This window comes from Pyrgilauda ruficollis, unplaced genomic scaffold (assembly GCF_017590135.1).
Source record: "Pyrgilauda ruficollis isolate IOZ18807 unplaced genomic scaffold, ASM1759013v1 scaffold72, whole genome shotgun sequence".
Taxonomy (NCBI): Eukaryota; Metazoa; Chordata; class Aves; order Passeriformes; family Passeridae; genus Pyrgilauda; species Pyrgilauda ruficollis.
The window spans coordinates 2246732-2263733 of NW_024529044.1; the positions used below are offsets into that span (position 1 = coordinate 2246732).

A 17002-nucleotide genomic window follows, 5' to 3' on the forward strand; every position below is an offset into this window, starting at 1 on the left:
CCTCATCAATACACATCCCAAATGCGTCACAGCTCAGGCCAGCTCTCAGAGCTCAGACCCATTTCCCCCTTTCAGCGCTCGCTGCGTGCGGCTCGAGCTGCGTTTGCCTTTTTTCAGAGCCATCAGAACTGCGTCACGCAGGGCAGAAGTGAAACCTGCCTCGTGTTTGGTCCCACACACTGAGTATCTGTCCTAAAAAAAGGAAAGGTTCAAGTCCTGACTCATAGAAGCCATCTTTTGTAAAACCTTTTGGTGGCAGAGCAGAATTGGTGTTTTCAACAGGTGGATCACTTTGGCTGGAGGGTGCTCAACTCCAAAAGCACAAGAGAGGAGTCACCCCAAGTTTATTTCATGAGTGACATTTTTATCTTGCATAACAGTATTAACAAAGAAAGGTGAAGGGGTTTAAGAAGGGGTTTAACCCAATAATATCCCTTTAATCTATTATCCCCTATTTACTGTGTAATCCAATTAATCCATAATTCTCAAAATGTGGAAAACAAATGGAGGGAGACAGAGCATGCCAACCTGAGCGCCTGCACTGTGACACCCTGGCAGCACCTGCAAGCTGGGGACATCTGCCATACCCTGAGAGTGACAGAAGGATGTCACCAAGCCAGCCTGGAATTAAATACTTCAAACAAAGCTCCAGCATCAGCTGCTGCTCCTTCTTGCACCCAGTACAGCAGTGCTCTCCCTTCAAAGTGCCAGACTCACACAACTCACACTCACATTGTCTCCCATCAGCAGATCACTTACAGTTTCATATATACCATGCCACTCCAATTCAATTAATTAAAACATGATTGAACGGTAAAAAGCAGTTAATCTGCATACCAGTATACCACAGAGCAAACTGTTTCAGTTTTCAATTACTTTCCTAAGAGGGAAGAAATCCATTTCAGTTTTCTTAGTTAGGTATCCCTCCCCTCTGCTGGTGGAATTTAATTGCTGAATTCTTAATTGCTCAAAAAGATGCAAAGTCACTATAGCTTGTAGTAGGAAGCAACATTGCACTAAAGCCTACAAAACTACAATTTCTCCACACCAGGCATTCTGCTATTGTATTTCTAATTCTGAAAGACTGCTTGGAAACCAGGATGTGACATATTCTAGACACAGCTGAGACTCCTTCCAACAATTAAAAACCCTCAGAGTCCACAGCATTAATCCTGGAGTGAAGAAATTCTTCCCTGTGAGGTCCTGGCACAGGTTGTCCATAGAAGCTGTGGCTGGCCCACCCCTGGAATGTCCAAGGCCAAGCTGGACAGAGCTTGGAGCACGCTGGCATGGTGGAAGGTTGGGAGAGGAACAAGATGAGCTTTAAGGTTCCTCCATCCCAAAGCATTCTGTGATTCCATGGTTTTCCTTAGGATCACCATGCCTTCAAATAGGAAGCAAACTCAAGGTTGTTGCAGCTCCTTCTGGATGTCAGAGCAGGGTGGAGGAACACATGAACTGGCACGTGGGACAACCACAGACCCAGAGCATCCAACCAAAAGGCTGCTGCTTACCAGAACCTGAACAGAAATTAACCCATGAAGCAAAGATCAGGTGTACTTTGTTTCTTCAAAGGTCTTTTTACTCCTTCCCTAAGTATTTACTATCCAAACTCTCCTCCCACAAAGTTTACTTTAGGAAAGGCACCAATACCATGCAGAAGATTTTCAAATTTCATTGATGAAACCAATCCTCCAAGCCCCAGAACACAGAGACCTAGAAATCCTATGAAAACATGCACTGCCCAAGGAGAAACTGCCACCTCCCAGTTACTATTTACACTCTGGGCAGCATCTCTATAAACCTCAGATGTTTTGCACACAAAACAGACTGGAACCAGACTGTAAACATTTGCTCTTCTTTCAGAGCACTGACCCACTGGCTCCATGACTTCATGTGTTTGCAACTCTAACTGCATTTAATCTAATGCTGGAGCAGTGGTGAGTCTGCAAATCTGCCATCCATCATTTAAAGCTTTACTTGCTTCCAAGTTGTACAAGACCAGCAAAGGCTCCCAAAAACATGACAAATATTTGGCGTGTGGAAATGTATCAGCACTAAAACTGGCCATACTGAACTCGAAGATGCTTAAAAAGTCCATTATTGCATAAACTCTGCACTAAATCACAACATTTCAAAATCAGAGCCCTGAACTGGATCCCAATGCATTTCTCTAGGATTCAGTTTTAAAGTACATTTGGTTCCTATTTCAGCCTCATGAGAAATCCAGATGACTAAAGGCTTTTTAGTTCCTTCCTCTGTCTCAATTAGAAGAATCCATTTCAATTAAGTTCTGATATTTCTGTTTGCAGCCAGCGATGCACTCATAAACCAGCTCTTGTTCCAAGCTGACAAGATCCTGTGATAATTTACTGTGTCTAGTGAAAGACCTACCTGTATCATTCGCTGAATATTGGGTGTTTTAAAAAACTACTAAAAGTTGTGTCAAAAAGAGCTCAAAGTAGCAGTGAAATACACAAGACTCCCTAAAGAGCACCAAGAGGCTGAAAACATTTCATGTCACTTGTAGAATTTCATACTGTGAATTAACTAAAACTAGAAAGAAATATAAATCAATTACTAGAGCAACTATATAACTTTGCTACTGAAGCCAATTAAGGGTCCCAATATCACCCACTTGTAAAATTTTAATAATCACCCTGCATTACTTTTTCCCCCAAAATTTTGTGTAGATATTTTGAAATACAGATAGTACCAGTGCACTGTTTCCACCCCTAGAAATTCTGCATCCTCTTGATTTGGTCACCAGTGGGTGACAAAATATCATCATGTGCCTAAAGAGAGAAGTGCTCCCAGGCTGGCTGCAGATCCCAGCATTTTGTTTAAAATTATTTCCCCAGCATCTTTAAACAAAGGAAAAAGAAACAGAAACTCATGTGGTACTACACATTCCTGTAGCCTTGAGCCATAAAAAGAATTTGGGGTCTTTTCAGTTCCTTGGTTAAGTCTCTGAAGAGGAGCGTGATATTTCACCTATTAACTGAGGAGACTGAAGGAAAAGAAACTTAAAAGGAATGACTATGATGGAGAGGTGTGCAACAGGGCACAGTGAATTGAGTGCTGTGAAAGGCAGCTCACTCCCTCTTACTGTTCAGAAATTTTCTTTTCTGCAGTAGTTGTTGTCAGTTACTGTGATGGCAATTCAGGATGTTTTCTGTATTTAAAATTCCTCAACTTTTCCAGCTCTATTACCTGATGTTTCTTAGTGCAGACATGCAAGTTAAGAAGATACAGGAAGTAATTTAGGACTTTTTTAGCTGCTGATGTATTCTTAAACATCTTTTTCATCACTATTTAAATTCAACTCATCAGGCAACTCTGGAATAAAATATAAGTGTTAGTCTCCAGGATTATTCAGATTTTTTTTTTCATTAAACACATTTTATTTACAGTTTGAGGCTGCCAAGTTAACTAATATCATGTTCTATGACTCATTTATTCACCTTTAAGATATAAATAAAGGTTTCATATTCCAGAGTAATACAAGACACCACTTGGTATCAGGCAGGCTCCATCAGCACTCTGAGTATACAGCTTATTATTCTGTAAAAGGGCAGGCTCTGCACCCTCTAAACTTCTCAACTGAATTTGATAATTCAGATCCTTAGCAAAGGAAAGTGCCAGCAGACACAATGCTGGCACAGAGATTATCTTGCTTTCCCACAACTACAGTTATTCTGTTGCTTGTTTTACGTAGTGAGTGAGGTCAGCTGTACTTGGGTTTTCTCACATTTTCTTAAGCAACTTCCTCAGCTACCACAAGCTGCAGTTTCCTACCCCTTTGCTAGTTCTGTGTAAGAGGTGCAGCCTGAATCCAGAAGATATCAAAGCATTCACCATGAACTGAAGTCTGGGACAATAAAGAGCCAAAACAGTCACCCAGTACAACCTAGGGGTACTATGTGCTTGGTGAGAGCAGACTTCACCAGCCTCTAAGGCTGAGGTCTTGTTACAGCAAACTCAAATTAGGGAGCAGCAGCACAGTGCCTCTGGCATGGCAGCTCGGTCCTGAAGGATCCCATATTTACACTGAAAAAGATCCCTCTCTGCTTCTTGCCTCAGGTGCAGAACACAGGCATGGAAGATGACACTGCATTTATCCCACACCAGATTTGCTGACAGCCATGAGCCTGGGACTGTGCAGGGTTTGTGTTCAGGAAGTCATTTCTAAATGGACCCAGCACGGGTGCAGCCACTGCTGTTTAAATTCCAAAGGTTGTAACGAGACAGCTCTGCAGGTACCAACATGCAACACCTTGCAGGTGAGTAGAGAGCACGGAAATGAGCTTGCAATGAATGTCTGTACCAAGGACTCAATTTACACTGCACAGCAGAAGCAGCAAAAGTTCCTCTAACACATTTGCAGAATTTTAAAACAACCTGCTGAGAAGAGGTTCACACGCTAAGATGTGAATATTCATATTCAGAAGGGCACTTGCATTTTATATTTATTTAACCACGGCTTGGTTACAGAATTCCCTTTTTTTGCAAGAAGTAGGTCACCTTCTAGTCTTCTGCAACAAAATGTTTAGGAAACTAAGGCACATGACTATCAACACAACACAGCTTGTTGGAGATGGCATATGTGTAAGAACACATCCCTCTGCTCCCACACTGCATTGTACAAGTCTGCATTTTAAAAGCAGTGGCTCCCCATAAACAGATCACACAACCCCAGAATGGTTTGGGTAGGAAGGGACCTTAAAGATCCCTTTGTTCCAACAAGCTGCCATGGGCAGGGACCCCATCCACTAGACCAGGTTACTCAATATCTGCATTGAGTTTGAATTAAGAATTCCATCCTGAGAGATTGCACTGAAACCATGCAGAAAACATAGGCTTGCACAAGCCAAGTATAGCACACAGGACTCCAAAGGCATTCCTGCTTGGAAGACAACTCATCCTGCTTCAGTCTGGCACAACATGTCTACATCAAGACAGCTCCTGCTCAAAGACCTCTCTTTCACAGTCCAGAACCACATTTGTGCTTAATAGCAACAAAAAATAAAAATATAAAAAAAGAAATATAGCAACATTCTGAAAAAAATACAGCAAAGAGGTTCTCCATTAAAACCAGACCAGCACCAACTGGCAATAAAGACCAGTCCACTCTCCAAACACTTCAATATTTTGCTGCTAACAAGAAAAGGAAAAGTGGTGGAAAGGGAAGAAGGCAGTCCCAGAAACAGCATTTCAGCTCTCAGAGGCTGAAACAGAAATCCTAATTCCAATTTGGAAAAGGATAAAAAATGGCACTTTGTATTAAGTTAGTATAATTCACCTGAAGATCAGTCAATCCCCACTACCAATGCACTGGCATACACTGAGGGGTTTTTGGCCACAAACCTGGAGTGAGGACACTCAACCCTCTACTGCTGGACTCTAGAGTTAATCCCTATAAGGAGTCTTACTAATACCAACTCAAAACCAGCATTATCTTGTCTGGAGAAACAGCAAATCTTCAAAAATCCTAGTCTCTTTTGTGGATTTGAATGGCTCATTTTAAAATATAAATTTGTAAAGCACTTTTCTTTCCATAGTTATAGTGACAATCTTTGATAAATCCTTTTCACCTTAAGACCACGAGATGGCAAGTAGCCTTTTTCATGCACACTGCACACAGGCCATCCTGTGATCTGATGTTTGGCAGAGTACTGATTAGAGAAAGGGAAAAAAACCTGTTAATACTTCAACATATAAAGAGCAACAGCTTTTTGGGTTTCCACACAGAAATTTAAGCAATACTCAGTGTAATTGCAACACCACATTTCAATAAACTCTGAATTATATGATTAAATGCCCAAATATTCAATGTTTAGAGAAATGCTGGGTGACTGGATCTCATGTCTGTAATGAAGATTCTCCTGTCAGTCTCAGAAACCTCCTCCCAACAGTTTATGCACTCATGTCCCAGTAGAAGCAACTCTACTGGGAGGAGTTCAAGCAGAGTGGGAGCACTGAACACCCAACCCCAGATCCAAGAGATCTAAGGGGAAAGCCATGCCTACTTCCCAATGTAGGGGCATGGGGAGGTTAAAGAGATGAACACTGGGAGGAAAACACTGCAGAAGCTGCTGAAAGGCTTCTGAAAGCCACTGTCACAAACACAGTGTGGACACTTCCATGAATGACAGGTAAGACTCTCTTTTTCCAGGCTCTACACTTGTGACTTCAGAGGCACTTTGTGCACTCACCTCACAGCTGTCCCATAAGATGGGAATCCTCCTTCCAAAAGGGAAAACCTCAACATGTGGCAACTTAGCCTGGCTTCACACACAACTGACCTCTGCAGGATCAGGCTCTATAATCAGGCACACTTCAAGATGTGTTAAAAGAACAATAAACTTTCCTAATATTCTTCAGTGTCCATTTGAGGACTCATCCTTTCAGTAGAGCTTCATTAATGTTCTTGTGTGTACAACCACTCCACTAATATTCAGACAGAACCCTGAAAAGCCCAAGGAGAGTAAGACAAAATGCAATACAACCTCCCAGTAAGCTGACCCATACTTGCCAAAAATACTTGTCTGCAGAAGAAAAATGCTACATGGAAGCTGCTGCAAAGCTATCAGTGTAACTTCAAGCAGAACACACCTCTTCCTGTCTTCTATAATCTGATCTAGCAATTGCAGACATGTCAGAGAAAAACTTGTGATCCAGAGGTGAGTGCATATCCTATAATCCTTACTGCATCATCTGTGCCTGCAGTTCTATGCAAATATGGACAAAAATGAAGTGTCATCTCACATGAATCTCACATCTCTGCAGCTTTCTGGCTTTAAAATACCCAACAACATTCACTTAAACTGCAAGTAGGGCAGTAAGTATCTGTCTGAAGATCAACAACTGCTGGTAGCAAAGATCAAAACCCACCCAAAAGTTACCTTCAGCAAGAACAAACCCTGAACACATTCAAAGCTTATCACACATCTGAGTAACTTGCCTCTCATCACACTCTTTCATTCTCAGAGAACAATGAGACTCCTGGAGAATACTTCAAAATGCTTCTCTGTCAACAGCTCTCACAGCAAGTTCAAGAAATGACTGACATGAGAGGGAAGTACAAGGCTACTCTTACTCACAAGGGCCCTGCTCAGTGTTCCACAGCACCAAACACTGCTCAGCTGGCAGTGCCCCGGAGCAAAGCTCCAGGAGAACAGCAAATCCTTACAGCCACACACTGAACAGCTCAGCAGCACAAACAGAACAGCTAGGAAATGCCCAGGTAAGTCAGTTTCATGCTGCAGAATTCACAGAATAGCTGTGTTTCTCCAAGTCACTTCGGATTTTTTACCGGAAACCAAGCATTGACGGAAACGTGAAACGTTAATGAGGTGTCAGGTGTTGGGCTGATTCAGACTAAATCTCTAACTCACCCCTGTCAGCCACCCGAGAGGCCAGAGCAGAAACAAGCCTGGTGGATGGAGGAGAGGAAGCCTGAGGATGACCAGAATCTCCAGTGTAAGTTACAGAACTGCCTCAGCTCCAGAGCCAGGCCAGTCTGCAGTTACCTGTGCTAGCGGAACAAGCACCTGAATGAGTCTGGTTTGTAATAAAATGTGAGGGATTATAACATTAACCACCTGGGAAGCACTGAAGTGGCACATATTGCACTAAGTTGTAATTAGCTCTTTCCAGCTTTAAAGCACCATACAAGCATGACCTAATGAATTTTCATAAATGCTGCTGCTAGTGGCCAGAAGGCCCCTATTTTTATACCAAGGAAAATAAATCATATTGGCTATCCCATGACCACTTGAGTTAACAAAATGAGGAAGGACACTCCAGTGAACTAGACATGGAAATGCTGATTCCTAATTCCATTAAAATACGACTAAGTTCTTTTTTTTTTTTTTTTTTGCTGCTATAAAAAGATCACATTGTTTCCTTAAGCTCCCAACATCATCAGTAAAAGATCCTGGAGAAAAACAAGAAAAAGCAAGAGCAGCTTAACAAGCCCTCACAAATGTACATATGTGTTGAAGTTTTAACCATATTCTTGCAGAAACCTCAATTTTAAACCCTCTTTCTCTGTACTTCCTACCTGCCCAAGCTACAAATGGCATCTACACTAAAGCTACAAATGGCTTCTACTACATATTCTTGCTGCCTTTCCTCCAGAATCTACACATAAATTTTGACATTTTTCACTCCTCACCCATCACTGCTCCATTTTCCATTTGCTCACCTCTACCTCTGTCCCAAAATGTCCTATTCCCATGGCAAACTGTTTCTGCCTGTGCTCTCCTAGTATGAGCCATGTTTTTCAGTCCAGTGAAAAGTTAAACTCACTCAACAGTCCGAAAAGAAGTTAGAGCAGATACAGCCCAATAATGCTCCTCTACCACATCAGTCCCAGAACTTTATACTATTTTTGTGCCACTTTTCCCTCTCTCCTCCTACTCATCTAATCATTGCTGCTATCTCTTATTTTTTTGCCACAAGCAGCTAAACTGGAAGCAGAACAGTATTTTCCTCTTTTTCCCCATTCTACAGTGTTAAAAATTTTTAGTCTGGAGCCTTCACTTCAAGAGTCAGTACTTGACACGCCTGAACTGTCTGCGTCTCTCCCAACTTCCCCCTGCTCTACCTCCTGACTGGGACACGCCTGTCACTCCCTCCTTAACCATTTGTGTCCTCTCGTGTCACAGCACAGACATGAACTCTGAACACACTCCTGCAAAGCCTGGAGCAGGTACAGCACGAATCTGCACTGCTCCAGGAGCTTCCCTGTGTTCTGCTGCCCACATGGAGCTCTGGCAGAAGTTAAGCTGAAGCTTACCGGGGTAAAACTGAGACTTCATGCTTGGCCAGCACAGCTCTCAGTGCCTGTACTCAACACAATGACATCATTCAGCTGCCTTTTTTTTCTTTCATGTTTATAACTTGGCATAAATATGTCCAGCTGAGATTTTGAAAGGATTTAGGAAATAAAGTAATATAAGGATAAATAAAGCAGTTACCTTGCTTTCAAAAATTATTGGGACAGTACTAACTATTAAGAGCATCTAAAAATATTCCTGAGTTTTACCTAAAGCACAACATGATAAATATATATTTCTGCAGATAATTTCACAGATTTAGGGATTTACAGAACAAAGTAACAGCTTTTTTTCTGTAAGGTTCAGAAGAACAAATTCTTCACTACCCTCTTCACAACCCACTCAAAGTGAAACTCTGCACATGTTTCAGTTATGGAAAGAACCCACTTCCCAGAGCCTCAAGATGACAGAACAGTAATTGCTCCCTTCCTTTTGCTACACAGCCTCAAGTCACTAAACATGTTTAATCGAAGACAAAACTGTCTTATTGAACTGATTTTAAAGCAGATCCCCCCAGCACAGCAATTACACCAGCAGAAGTCACATCTGCACCAGAAGCTTGACTACAGAAGAGCAATTACTCTTTTATGATCACTTGAAGGTGAAACTCAAGGAGCAACAGGTCTCCTTAGGAACTTATTTACAGAGCTCAGCCCAGGGCTGGGCAGGTGATAGGCCACTGCAGCACCTGCCCATTCTGCAATCTGCAGAAGACATTCCATGATCAGGGCAATACATATTTATAGAATATTTACACAACCTCTTTAAGTCAGGCTATGATTACACAACCATTCATAACAGCTCAACAGGAGACATCATGAGCTATTGTTTGGATTCACACTAACACAAAGGTTATTTTTAAGACATAAAAACACAAAGCCACTTACGTTTGAGAGACCCACAAGAACAGATTTAATCTATTTTAAGGTTCTCAACCCCCACCTCCACAAAAGCCTATGCCACTGGCATACACAAGTCTAGGAACTAACAATCAAATTTAACTCAAATTTTTCATTTCTTTTTGCAGCATTTGCATGGGAATGGAGCAAAGGGAGTTCAGCTGTCACAGACAGTTTGAGCTGCTGCTCAAGAATCAAGAGGTTTTTTTTTCCTTTCCAACCCCACTACTGAATTGTGTACTCTGTCTCTACTCCACTATAAAATTGTGTATTCCATCTTTAGCTGAGAACTTTAATGTAACAAAAGTCTCATTACATGAGTATTAACACAGACATTCAAAATTAAACAGGAAGTATACAGAGGGAATGTTTGCTAGATTGCTCAAACTGGAATAGAGAAGGGAGTGGTTTTTAAATTCTTCTCATTAACCCATGCATATCTTTTCTTTAAAAAATCACATTACTATTAAGCCGTTTTCTGACAAACCTTTTTTTTTTTGCTTGGCTTGGTTTTTTACGTTGATGCACCAGTTAATAAAAGGGTGGTAATAATCATATGGTAAAAACACTGTGCAGGTACCAGCTTTGTTACAAAACTTAGAAGCCCTCAATACCTCAGCTTTCCCACATATGAAATGAGGACGGTTACGTCAGAATCTTTCATTATTATTAAAAAAAGGGGGGGAAGTAGCTAAATGCAGCTGTGTGCAACACCACAGAGTAACAGCCAACCACTCAAAAACGCGCAAGGAAGCGCTGGGTCGGCGTTTCACAGAGAAGCGAGGCAGGAACAAAATCACAGGCGGGCAGTTAAAGACACTGAAGGGCAAATCTTACCAGCTGGAACTCCCTGCGCCTGTCGTAGGCGTGCTGGATGCCACTGTCTGCCCACAGGGCTCGGATGGCTGGCAGGTAGTCCAAAAAAACACCGGTCTCCACCATGCCCTGCGCCACGGTGACGGCGCGGGTGTCGAAAGCCATCACCTTGTCGCCGTTGCTCTGGTTGGCAGGGTCTCCCCACGGGATATGGAGTTTCTCTCTGGCATCCACGAGGACTCGCACACCTGCAACGACAAGGAAGGGCACTGTGAGCAGAGTTTCTCAGCATCTCCTGTTTCACCAGCCCAGAGGAACAATGCATCTACTCTGCACAAAGCTCAATAGGAATATCCACCCGTAGGGAATCGGGAAGTGTCCAAAAAACTGACCCAAACCACTACATATACAGGTAATGTCAAACCCCAGACTTGCTATCTCAAGAACATCATTACCATCAACAGGATTATCCCCACAGTGCAAATTCAATTCCTGAAAAAGTGTTATTTTTAATTACTAATTTTATCCAACCTGTGCTACCAAACTCTTTCACTTGGCTTGAGTAAAAAGTACACTTGGAAGTTTAATTCAAAATATGTTAAACCACCTCATTTCTTGCTTTAAGACTCTCTAGGTTTTGTGCTCTCATCAACTCAGTATCCAGTTATACCAAATTATACAAAGAATATCGCTGACAGTATTTCTATCATTGCCTTTAATATTTTCAGAGAGACTAAGACATGTACTAAAATCACCGCACTTGCTAAAAGTACGTTTCCATAGCTTAAGTGCAGAGGAATTGTATCACCTAAAGGCTTTCCTGCACTTCTGTGGCTGTTTTGGTAAATATTCTCTAGAAGAAAAAGAGTGTTTTAAACTTCTTTTTGAAGTCCTTCTGAAGGATATAAACCCACTGTGCTCATATTGATAAGGTAAATGCAGGGAAATGGTTTCTAGTACTAAATTTACTGATGAAAAAATAAAAAGAAAATTCCAGAAAGAATAAGCAACGGTAAAGGCATAGGAAGAGATATAATGAAATGTGGCAACAAACGACTGTACAGTACCATACTCATTCAGCGCCAAGGTGTTTTGTCAAGGTTCACTCCCTTACCATGTTTTTTCTCTCCGTCAAAGGCAGATATCTGTCAAATCTATCTCTGACTGCAAGAAAACAGCCTCCCAGACAGATGTGCAGTCCCTACTTGTATACCTTCAGAGCACCAAGTAGCTTTAACAATAAACTTTGACCTGGTTGAGATACTGCCTTCTACTGCTATCAATAGTTTTTCCAGGCTTGATTCACCAGCAGGTTTGTAAAACAACTCTCTTTGAGAACTGCTGGATTTTCAGAGGCTGAGTCTGGCAACACTTGCTGTTTTGAGAAACCTCAAAGATTTTGTCCAACTATTACACAGTCCAAATTGAAAATCCAAGGAGCAATTTAGATAAGAGAGAAAATGGCTGAGGATGACCAATGAAGTCAGGATGACAGCAGTGAAAGGAAGTGTCCACTACTCCCCTAAACCATGTGTGGAGGTTTTGGCAAAGCATCTACGAGAAAGGCTCTGCCTGCGGGTTGCAGTTAATTGATGTGTCAGCCGAGTTTCCAACACAACGGCAGCGATTCTTCCACTGCAGCGAAATGCTGAAAGCACAGGGCTGGGCTCCTCCTCACGCACTTCCAGGTGCATCTTCCCCCCATCCATTACTGCTCATTACTGCACTCTCATTACCAGGAAATCACAGAATCACGGAATCAATTAGATTGGAAAAGACCTCTGAGATCATTCATTCCAACCTATGACCGAACACCACCTTGTTAATTAGACTTGCCAGTAAGTGCCACGTCCAGTCCTAAACACCTCCAGCGACAGTGACTCCACCACCTCCCTGGGCAACCCATTCCCGTCTCTGAAGTAAAGACATTCTTCCTAATGTCCAGCATAAAGTTCCTCTGGTGCAGCTTAACACTGTCCTTTCATCCTATCTCTGGTTCCCTGGGAGCAGAGATAGGATGGGACCCCCACCTGGCTACCACGTCCTTTCAGCGGTTGTAGAGAGCGATAAGATCACCCCTGAGCGTCCTGTTCTTCAGGCTGAGCCCCCCCAGCCGCCCCTTGCGCTCCAGCCCCTTCCCCACCCTACTGTCCTTCCCTGGCCTCGCTCCAGCGCAGCACCAAAAGGCAAAGCCCGGCACCTCCCGGGCTCAAACCGCTGCTCCCGGGCCCGGGCGCCGGAGCCGCCCCGCGGGCCGCACCCGGGCGGCGCGGTGACAACCCCGCGGGCCCGGAGGGGCTGCGCGCCGGCGCCGGGGGAACGCTGAGGCGCCGGGACAGCGCGGGGGGCGGCAGTGGCGGCTCTCCCCGCCCCGGCCCGGCCGGGCCCGGCGCTCGCAGGGCGGCCCGTCCCCGCCGCCCTCACCCACCCTTGATCACGTTGCTGTAGATGGTGGCGCGGAACTCCTCGCGGGCCGCGCGGTCCCAGTCCTGCCCGTGGATGATCCGCATCTGCTTGAGGAAGGTGGACTTGCCGCTCTCGCCCGCGCCCAGCAGCAGGATCTTGACGAGGCGCTTCACGTAGGTCTTCTCGCGGTTGAGGCACTTGTCGATCTCCTTGGACTTGCGCTGCTGCTCGGCCTCGCCGCTGGTGAGGAGGCAGCCGGGGAAGCAGCCGGACAGCGCGGAGCGGGACGGCAGGAAATCCGCCATCTTAGCGAGCGCTGCCAGCGAGGGGAGCGCCCGCCCGCCGCCCGCGCCGCGCGCGCCCCGCACCGCGCCTGCGCGCCCCGCCACGCCCGGCGCGTGACGAGCGCGGGCCCCGCCCACAGTGCGGGCTCCGCCCCTGCCCCGGCCCCTCACAGGAAATGGCGGGAGCGGAGCGCGCCGAGTCACTGAGGGCGACCCCTGAGAGCCGCCAGCCCGAGCCCGGCCCCGCACGGCACAACCCGGCCCCGCACGGCACACCCCGGCCCCGCACGGCACACCCCGGCCGTCCCACCAGGTGCCTCACAGCCCTGTCCGAACGCTCCTTGAGCTCTGGCAGGCAGAGCGCTTTTTAACCAGACTGACAGTTTACTTGTAATACTCTGCCTTTTCCTCAAGAAATCCCCCGAGTCGCTTTGAGCTTGAGCTTGAAATTGCGATTTTTCAGCACCGTTCCTGGAGGAGATCCAGGCTGTAGCTCCTGGCAGGTGCCGGCCTGCTCACCAGGAAACGGTGAAAGAACATTCAGGCACAGGGTGCTGCTGTGTAATGGAGTTAAAGGTTTATAGATGCACGTGATCATAATTTTAACGTGCTTTGTAATGGAAAATAAAATTAAGGTGGTGAATGACTTCATGGAGTCATAAAGGTTTGGAAGAGACCTTTAAGACCAAGTCCAACCATCCACCCAGCATCCACAAAGCCACATCACCCAGCACCAGGTCTGGATGTTTCCTGAACACCTTCAGGGGTGGTGACTCCACCACCTTCCTGGGCAGCCCCTTCCGATGCCAGACCACCCTAACAGTCATTTTTTTTTTTCCTAACCTAATCTGAATCCCCCATGTCTCACCTTGAGGCCATGTCCACTGGTTCTCTCCCTGTAGGCAGGCAGAAGAAACTAAATCATAGAAACACACAATCAATTAGGTTGGAAAAGATCTCTGAGATCATCCAGCCCAATCTGTGACTAATCACCTTTGTCAACTGGACCACGGCACCAATTGCCATGTCCAGTCTTTCCTTAAGCACTTCCAGGGTGTCTCCTCCACATCTCTGGGCAGTCCATTCCAATGTCTAATTACCCTTTCTATGAAGAAATTTTCCATAATATCCAACCCCAACCTCCCTTGGAGCAGCTTGAGGTCGTTTCCTCTTGTCCTGTCCCCTGTTTCCTGGAGCAGAGCCTGACTCCTACCTGGCTGCCCCCTCCTGTCAGGTGTTCTAGAGTGAGAATGTCCCCCTTGAACCTTCTTTTCTCCAGGCTAAGCCTCCAGAGTTCCTTCAGCAGCTCCTGTGCTCCAGCCCCTTCCCAGCTCCATTCCCTTCTCCAGACACACTCCAGCCCTTCAATCTTCTTCCTGAACTGCAGGGCCCAGAACTGGACACAGGAATTGACACAGCCACTCCTGTCCCTGTCCTTGTCCTTGTCCTTGCCTTGTCATGGGTATGTTGAGGAGAGAAGACTGAGAGGAGATCTCATTAATGCATATACATATCTCCAATATCTCCAATGCCAAGAGGATGATCCCAGACTCTTCAGGGGTGCCCAGTGACAGGATGAGAAGCAATGGCAGTAAACTAAAACACGAGAAGTTCCACCTCAACATGAGGAAGAACTTTCCATGGAGCAGGCAGAGCCTTGGAACAGCTGCCCAGGGAGAGTGTGGAGTCTCCCTCTCTAGAGACATCCCAAACACACCTGGACCTGTTCCTGGATGACCCTGCAGAGGCAGGGGGTTGGACTGGATGATCTTAGGAGGTCCCTTCCACCTTTAACCCATCTGGATTCCATGGAAACGAGCCCCAGGCTCCCCTGGCTGCAGGGAAGCTGCCGGGCAGGCAGCCCGGGGAGGTCAGCCCTCGGTCAGGGGGCAGGATGGTGCTTGCCAGCTAAGCAGGTTTTGTTCTCGCTGCAGAAAGAGAGTCGTTTTGTTAAAACACTTGGAAAAATCGGCACGTCCTTCCTCTCTGCCTGGCTGAGAAGAGCTTCCCAGTACTGCAGGGCTGCAGCACCGAGCTGAGCAAACAGCTGGGTCCGACCTCTCCCGAGGCACAATGGGCAAAAGAGAGTGGGACTCTTTATCTGATACTCAGTTAGAAGGAGCAAAGGCTTATTTTCAGTGGTAACCCTGCGTGTGAGGGGTAGAACAACTCTTAGGCTGAGGGATCTGCAAGGACTGAAAATCCCAAGGATTGAAAATGCCACACTTCAACCCAGCCCTAAGCACAGCTGTTATTTTAGTCATTTATTTAATAAATTAACTTTAACTACCATCAGTTACACCATCGTGTGCAAAGATTGCATTAAACATTTGTGTCTCCTTGCATCTCTTAGTCTTTGATATCTAGTGAGTTATCCTCTCAATTTTTTTCTGCTTTTCCCCCCAACATTAATCATAACTTAGAAAAAGGAAGAAATAAATGTGAAAACTGTGAGGTGAGTTTAGAACAAGGAAATGTCACTTGGCCCCAACTGGAAGGACCTTCAAAATCTGAAATGGACATCAGTGTTCTCACCTTTGGTTGGTCCCACACAGAGATAAACTGCATGGGAATTATTTCACAGGACCTTACTAGAAAGAAAAAAAAAATGCATTTCTCATAGGAGAACAGGATGTGGTACAAAATTATTACCAGGAGCACATCCTGGTGCTCTTGGTACAGATGTGGAAGCCGGTCATTCCTGAGCTCTGGTCTCAGTTTTAAAATGAAGTTTTAAGACGTGTGACTCAACTCTCATCTCACCTCCCTAGCTGCAGAGGACTCCTGAGTTTCTACAATCAGGTCAGTTAAGTGCTGGGGAGTCCTTGACCTCCGTGTTGCTCTCCCCTTCCCTGGGGAGCTCTCCAGACTCCGTTCCCGTGTGCTGGCCAGCAGCCTGGCTCCCGGCGTGCTGCCCTGCCGGAGGGGCTGTTCCTGCCCTGGAGAGCCTCAGCACCTCCAGCTCAGTGCGAGCCCAGCTGCATCCTCCCACCCCAGCAGCCAGGCTTCATCTCTAAGGCAGGGTGCAGAAGGTCTTTCTCTGCTTGGCTTTTTTCCTTCCTCTTTGCCACTGCTTTCCTTAGCTTTCCTGGAAAGCCCAGGAATGACGGGAAACAAATGCTGCCCCTTTGCTCTTTCCATGAGGCTGCTAAGGAAACTTCTCATTTTCGGTGCTTGTGCCCCACCAGGCAGGACAATGGACTCTGGAGATATTCCTTTAACCATTGCCTTGCTGGCAGAGCTGAGCTTAAGTCACGCCTCTCTCTATGCCACAGCTCACACAATTTATTTTCTTTTTTGGGCAAACTGCTTTGAAATCTTCCTGGAAGGAACTGCGTGCTAAAACCGAGCCCCCACTTGCCACCTGCTTCACTTACGTTACCCCTTCCTTCCCCTCAGGGCGTCCCCAGCTTCCTTACATAGAAAGGTGGCTTACTCACCACATGCCTTTTGTGTTGGATGATTCAACTTTCTGATGTGTGAAGAAGGGGCAACCACGTAGGAAATATGACCTTTTAAAGACAAGGGGGGATTCCCTTGGCAGTGCTTTCCACAGGAGAAACTCTGGAGAATTGAGAGCGGGTTTGTTGAGAGCAATCACAGCTTGTGGGGCTGCACAAGGAGACCAGAGTGATAAAATTCAGCTTTCAGCTTTTCCCCAGCCTGGACACGCTCTGTGTGAGAGGCTGGCAGGGATCTGTGGGCTCTGGAGAGCCCTTGGACACTCAGCATTGCCCTGTGATGTGATGGGATG

General features: G+C 45.6%; 1 protein-coding gene across 1 annotated transcript in view; it reads right to left on the reverse strand.

Moving 5' to 3' along the window:
- The window catches only part of GNA13 (G protein subunit alpha 13), a 30325-nt gene extending 16240 nt beyond the window's left edge, over positions 1–14085 (reverse strand). Inside the window, exons 1-2 of the mRNA XM_041485730.1 lie at positions 12987–14085; positions 10580–10806 (exon numbers count right to left, since the gene is read on the reverse strand). Coding sequence (XP_041341664.1) covers positions 10580–10806; positions 12987–13269 — 510 coding nt within the window. The 5' untranslated portion in view covers positions 13270–14085. The remainder of the gene's footprint in view (positions 1–10579; positions 10807–12986) is intronic.
- Between the last annotated feature and the right edge of the window lie 2917 nt (positions 14086–17002).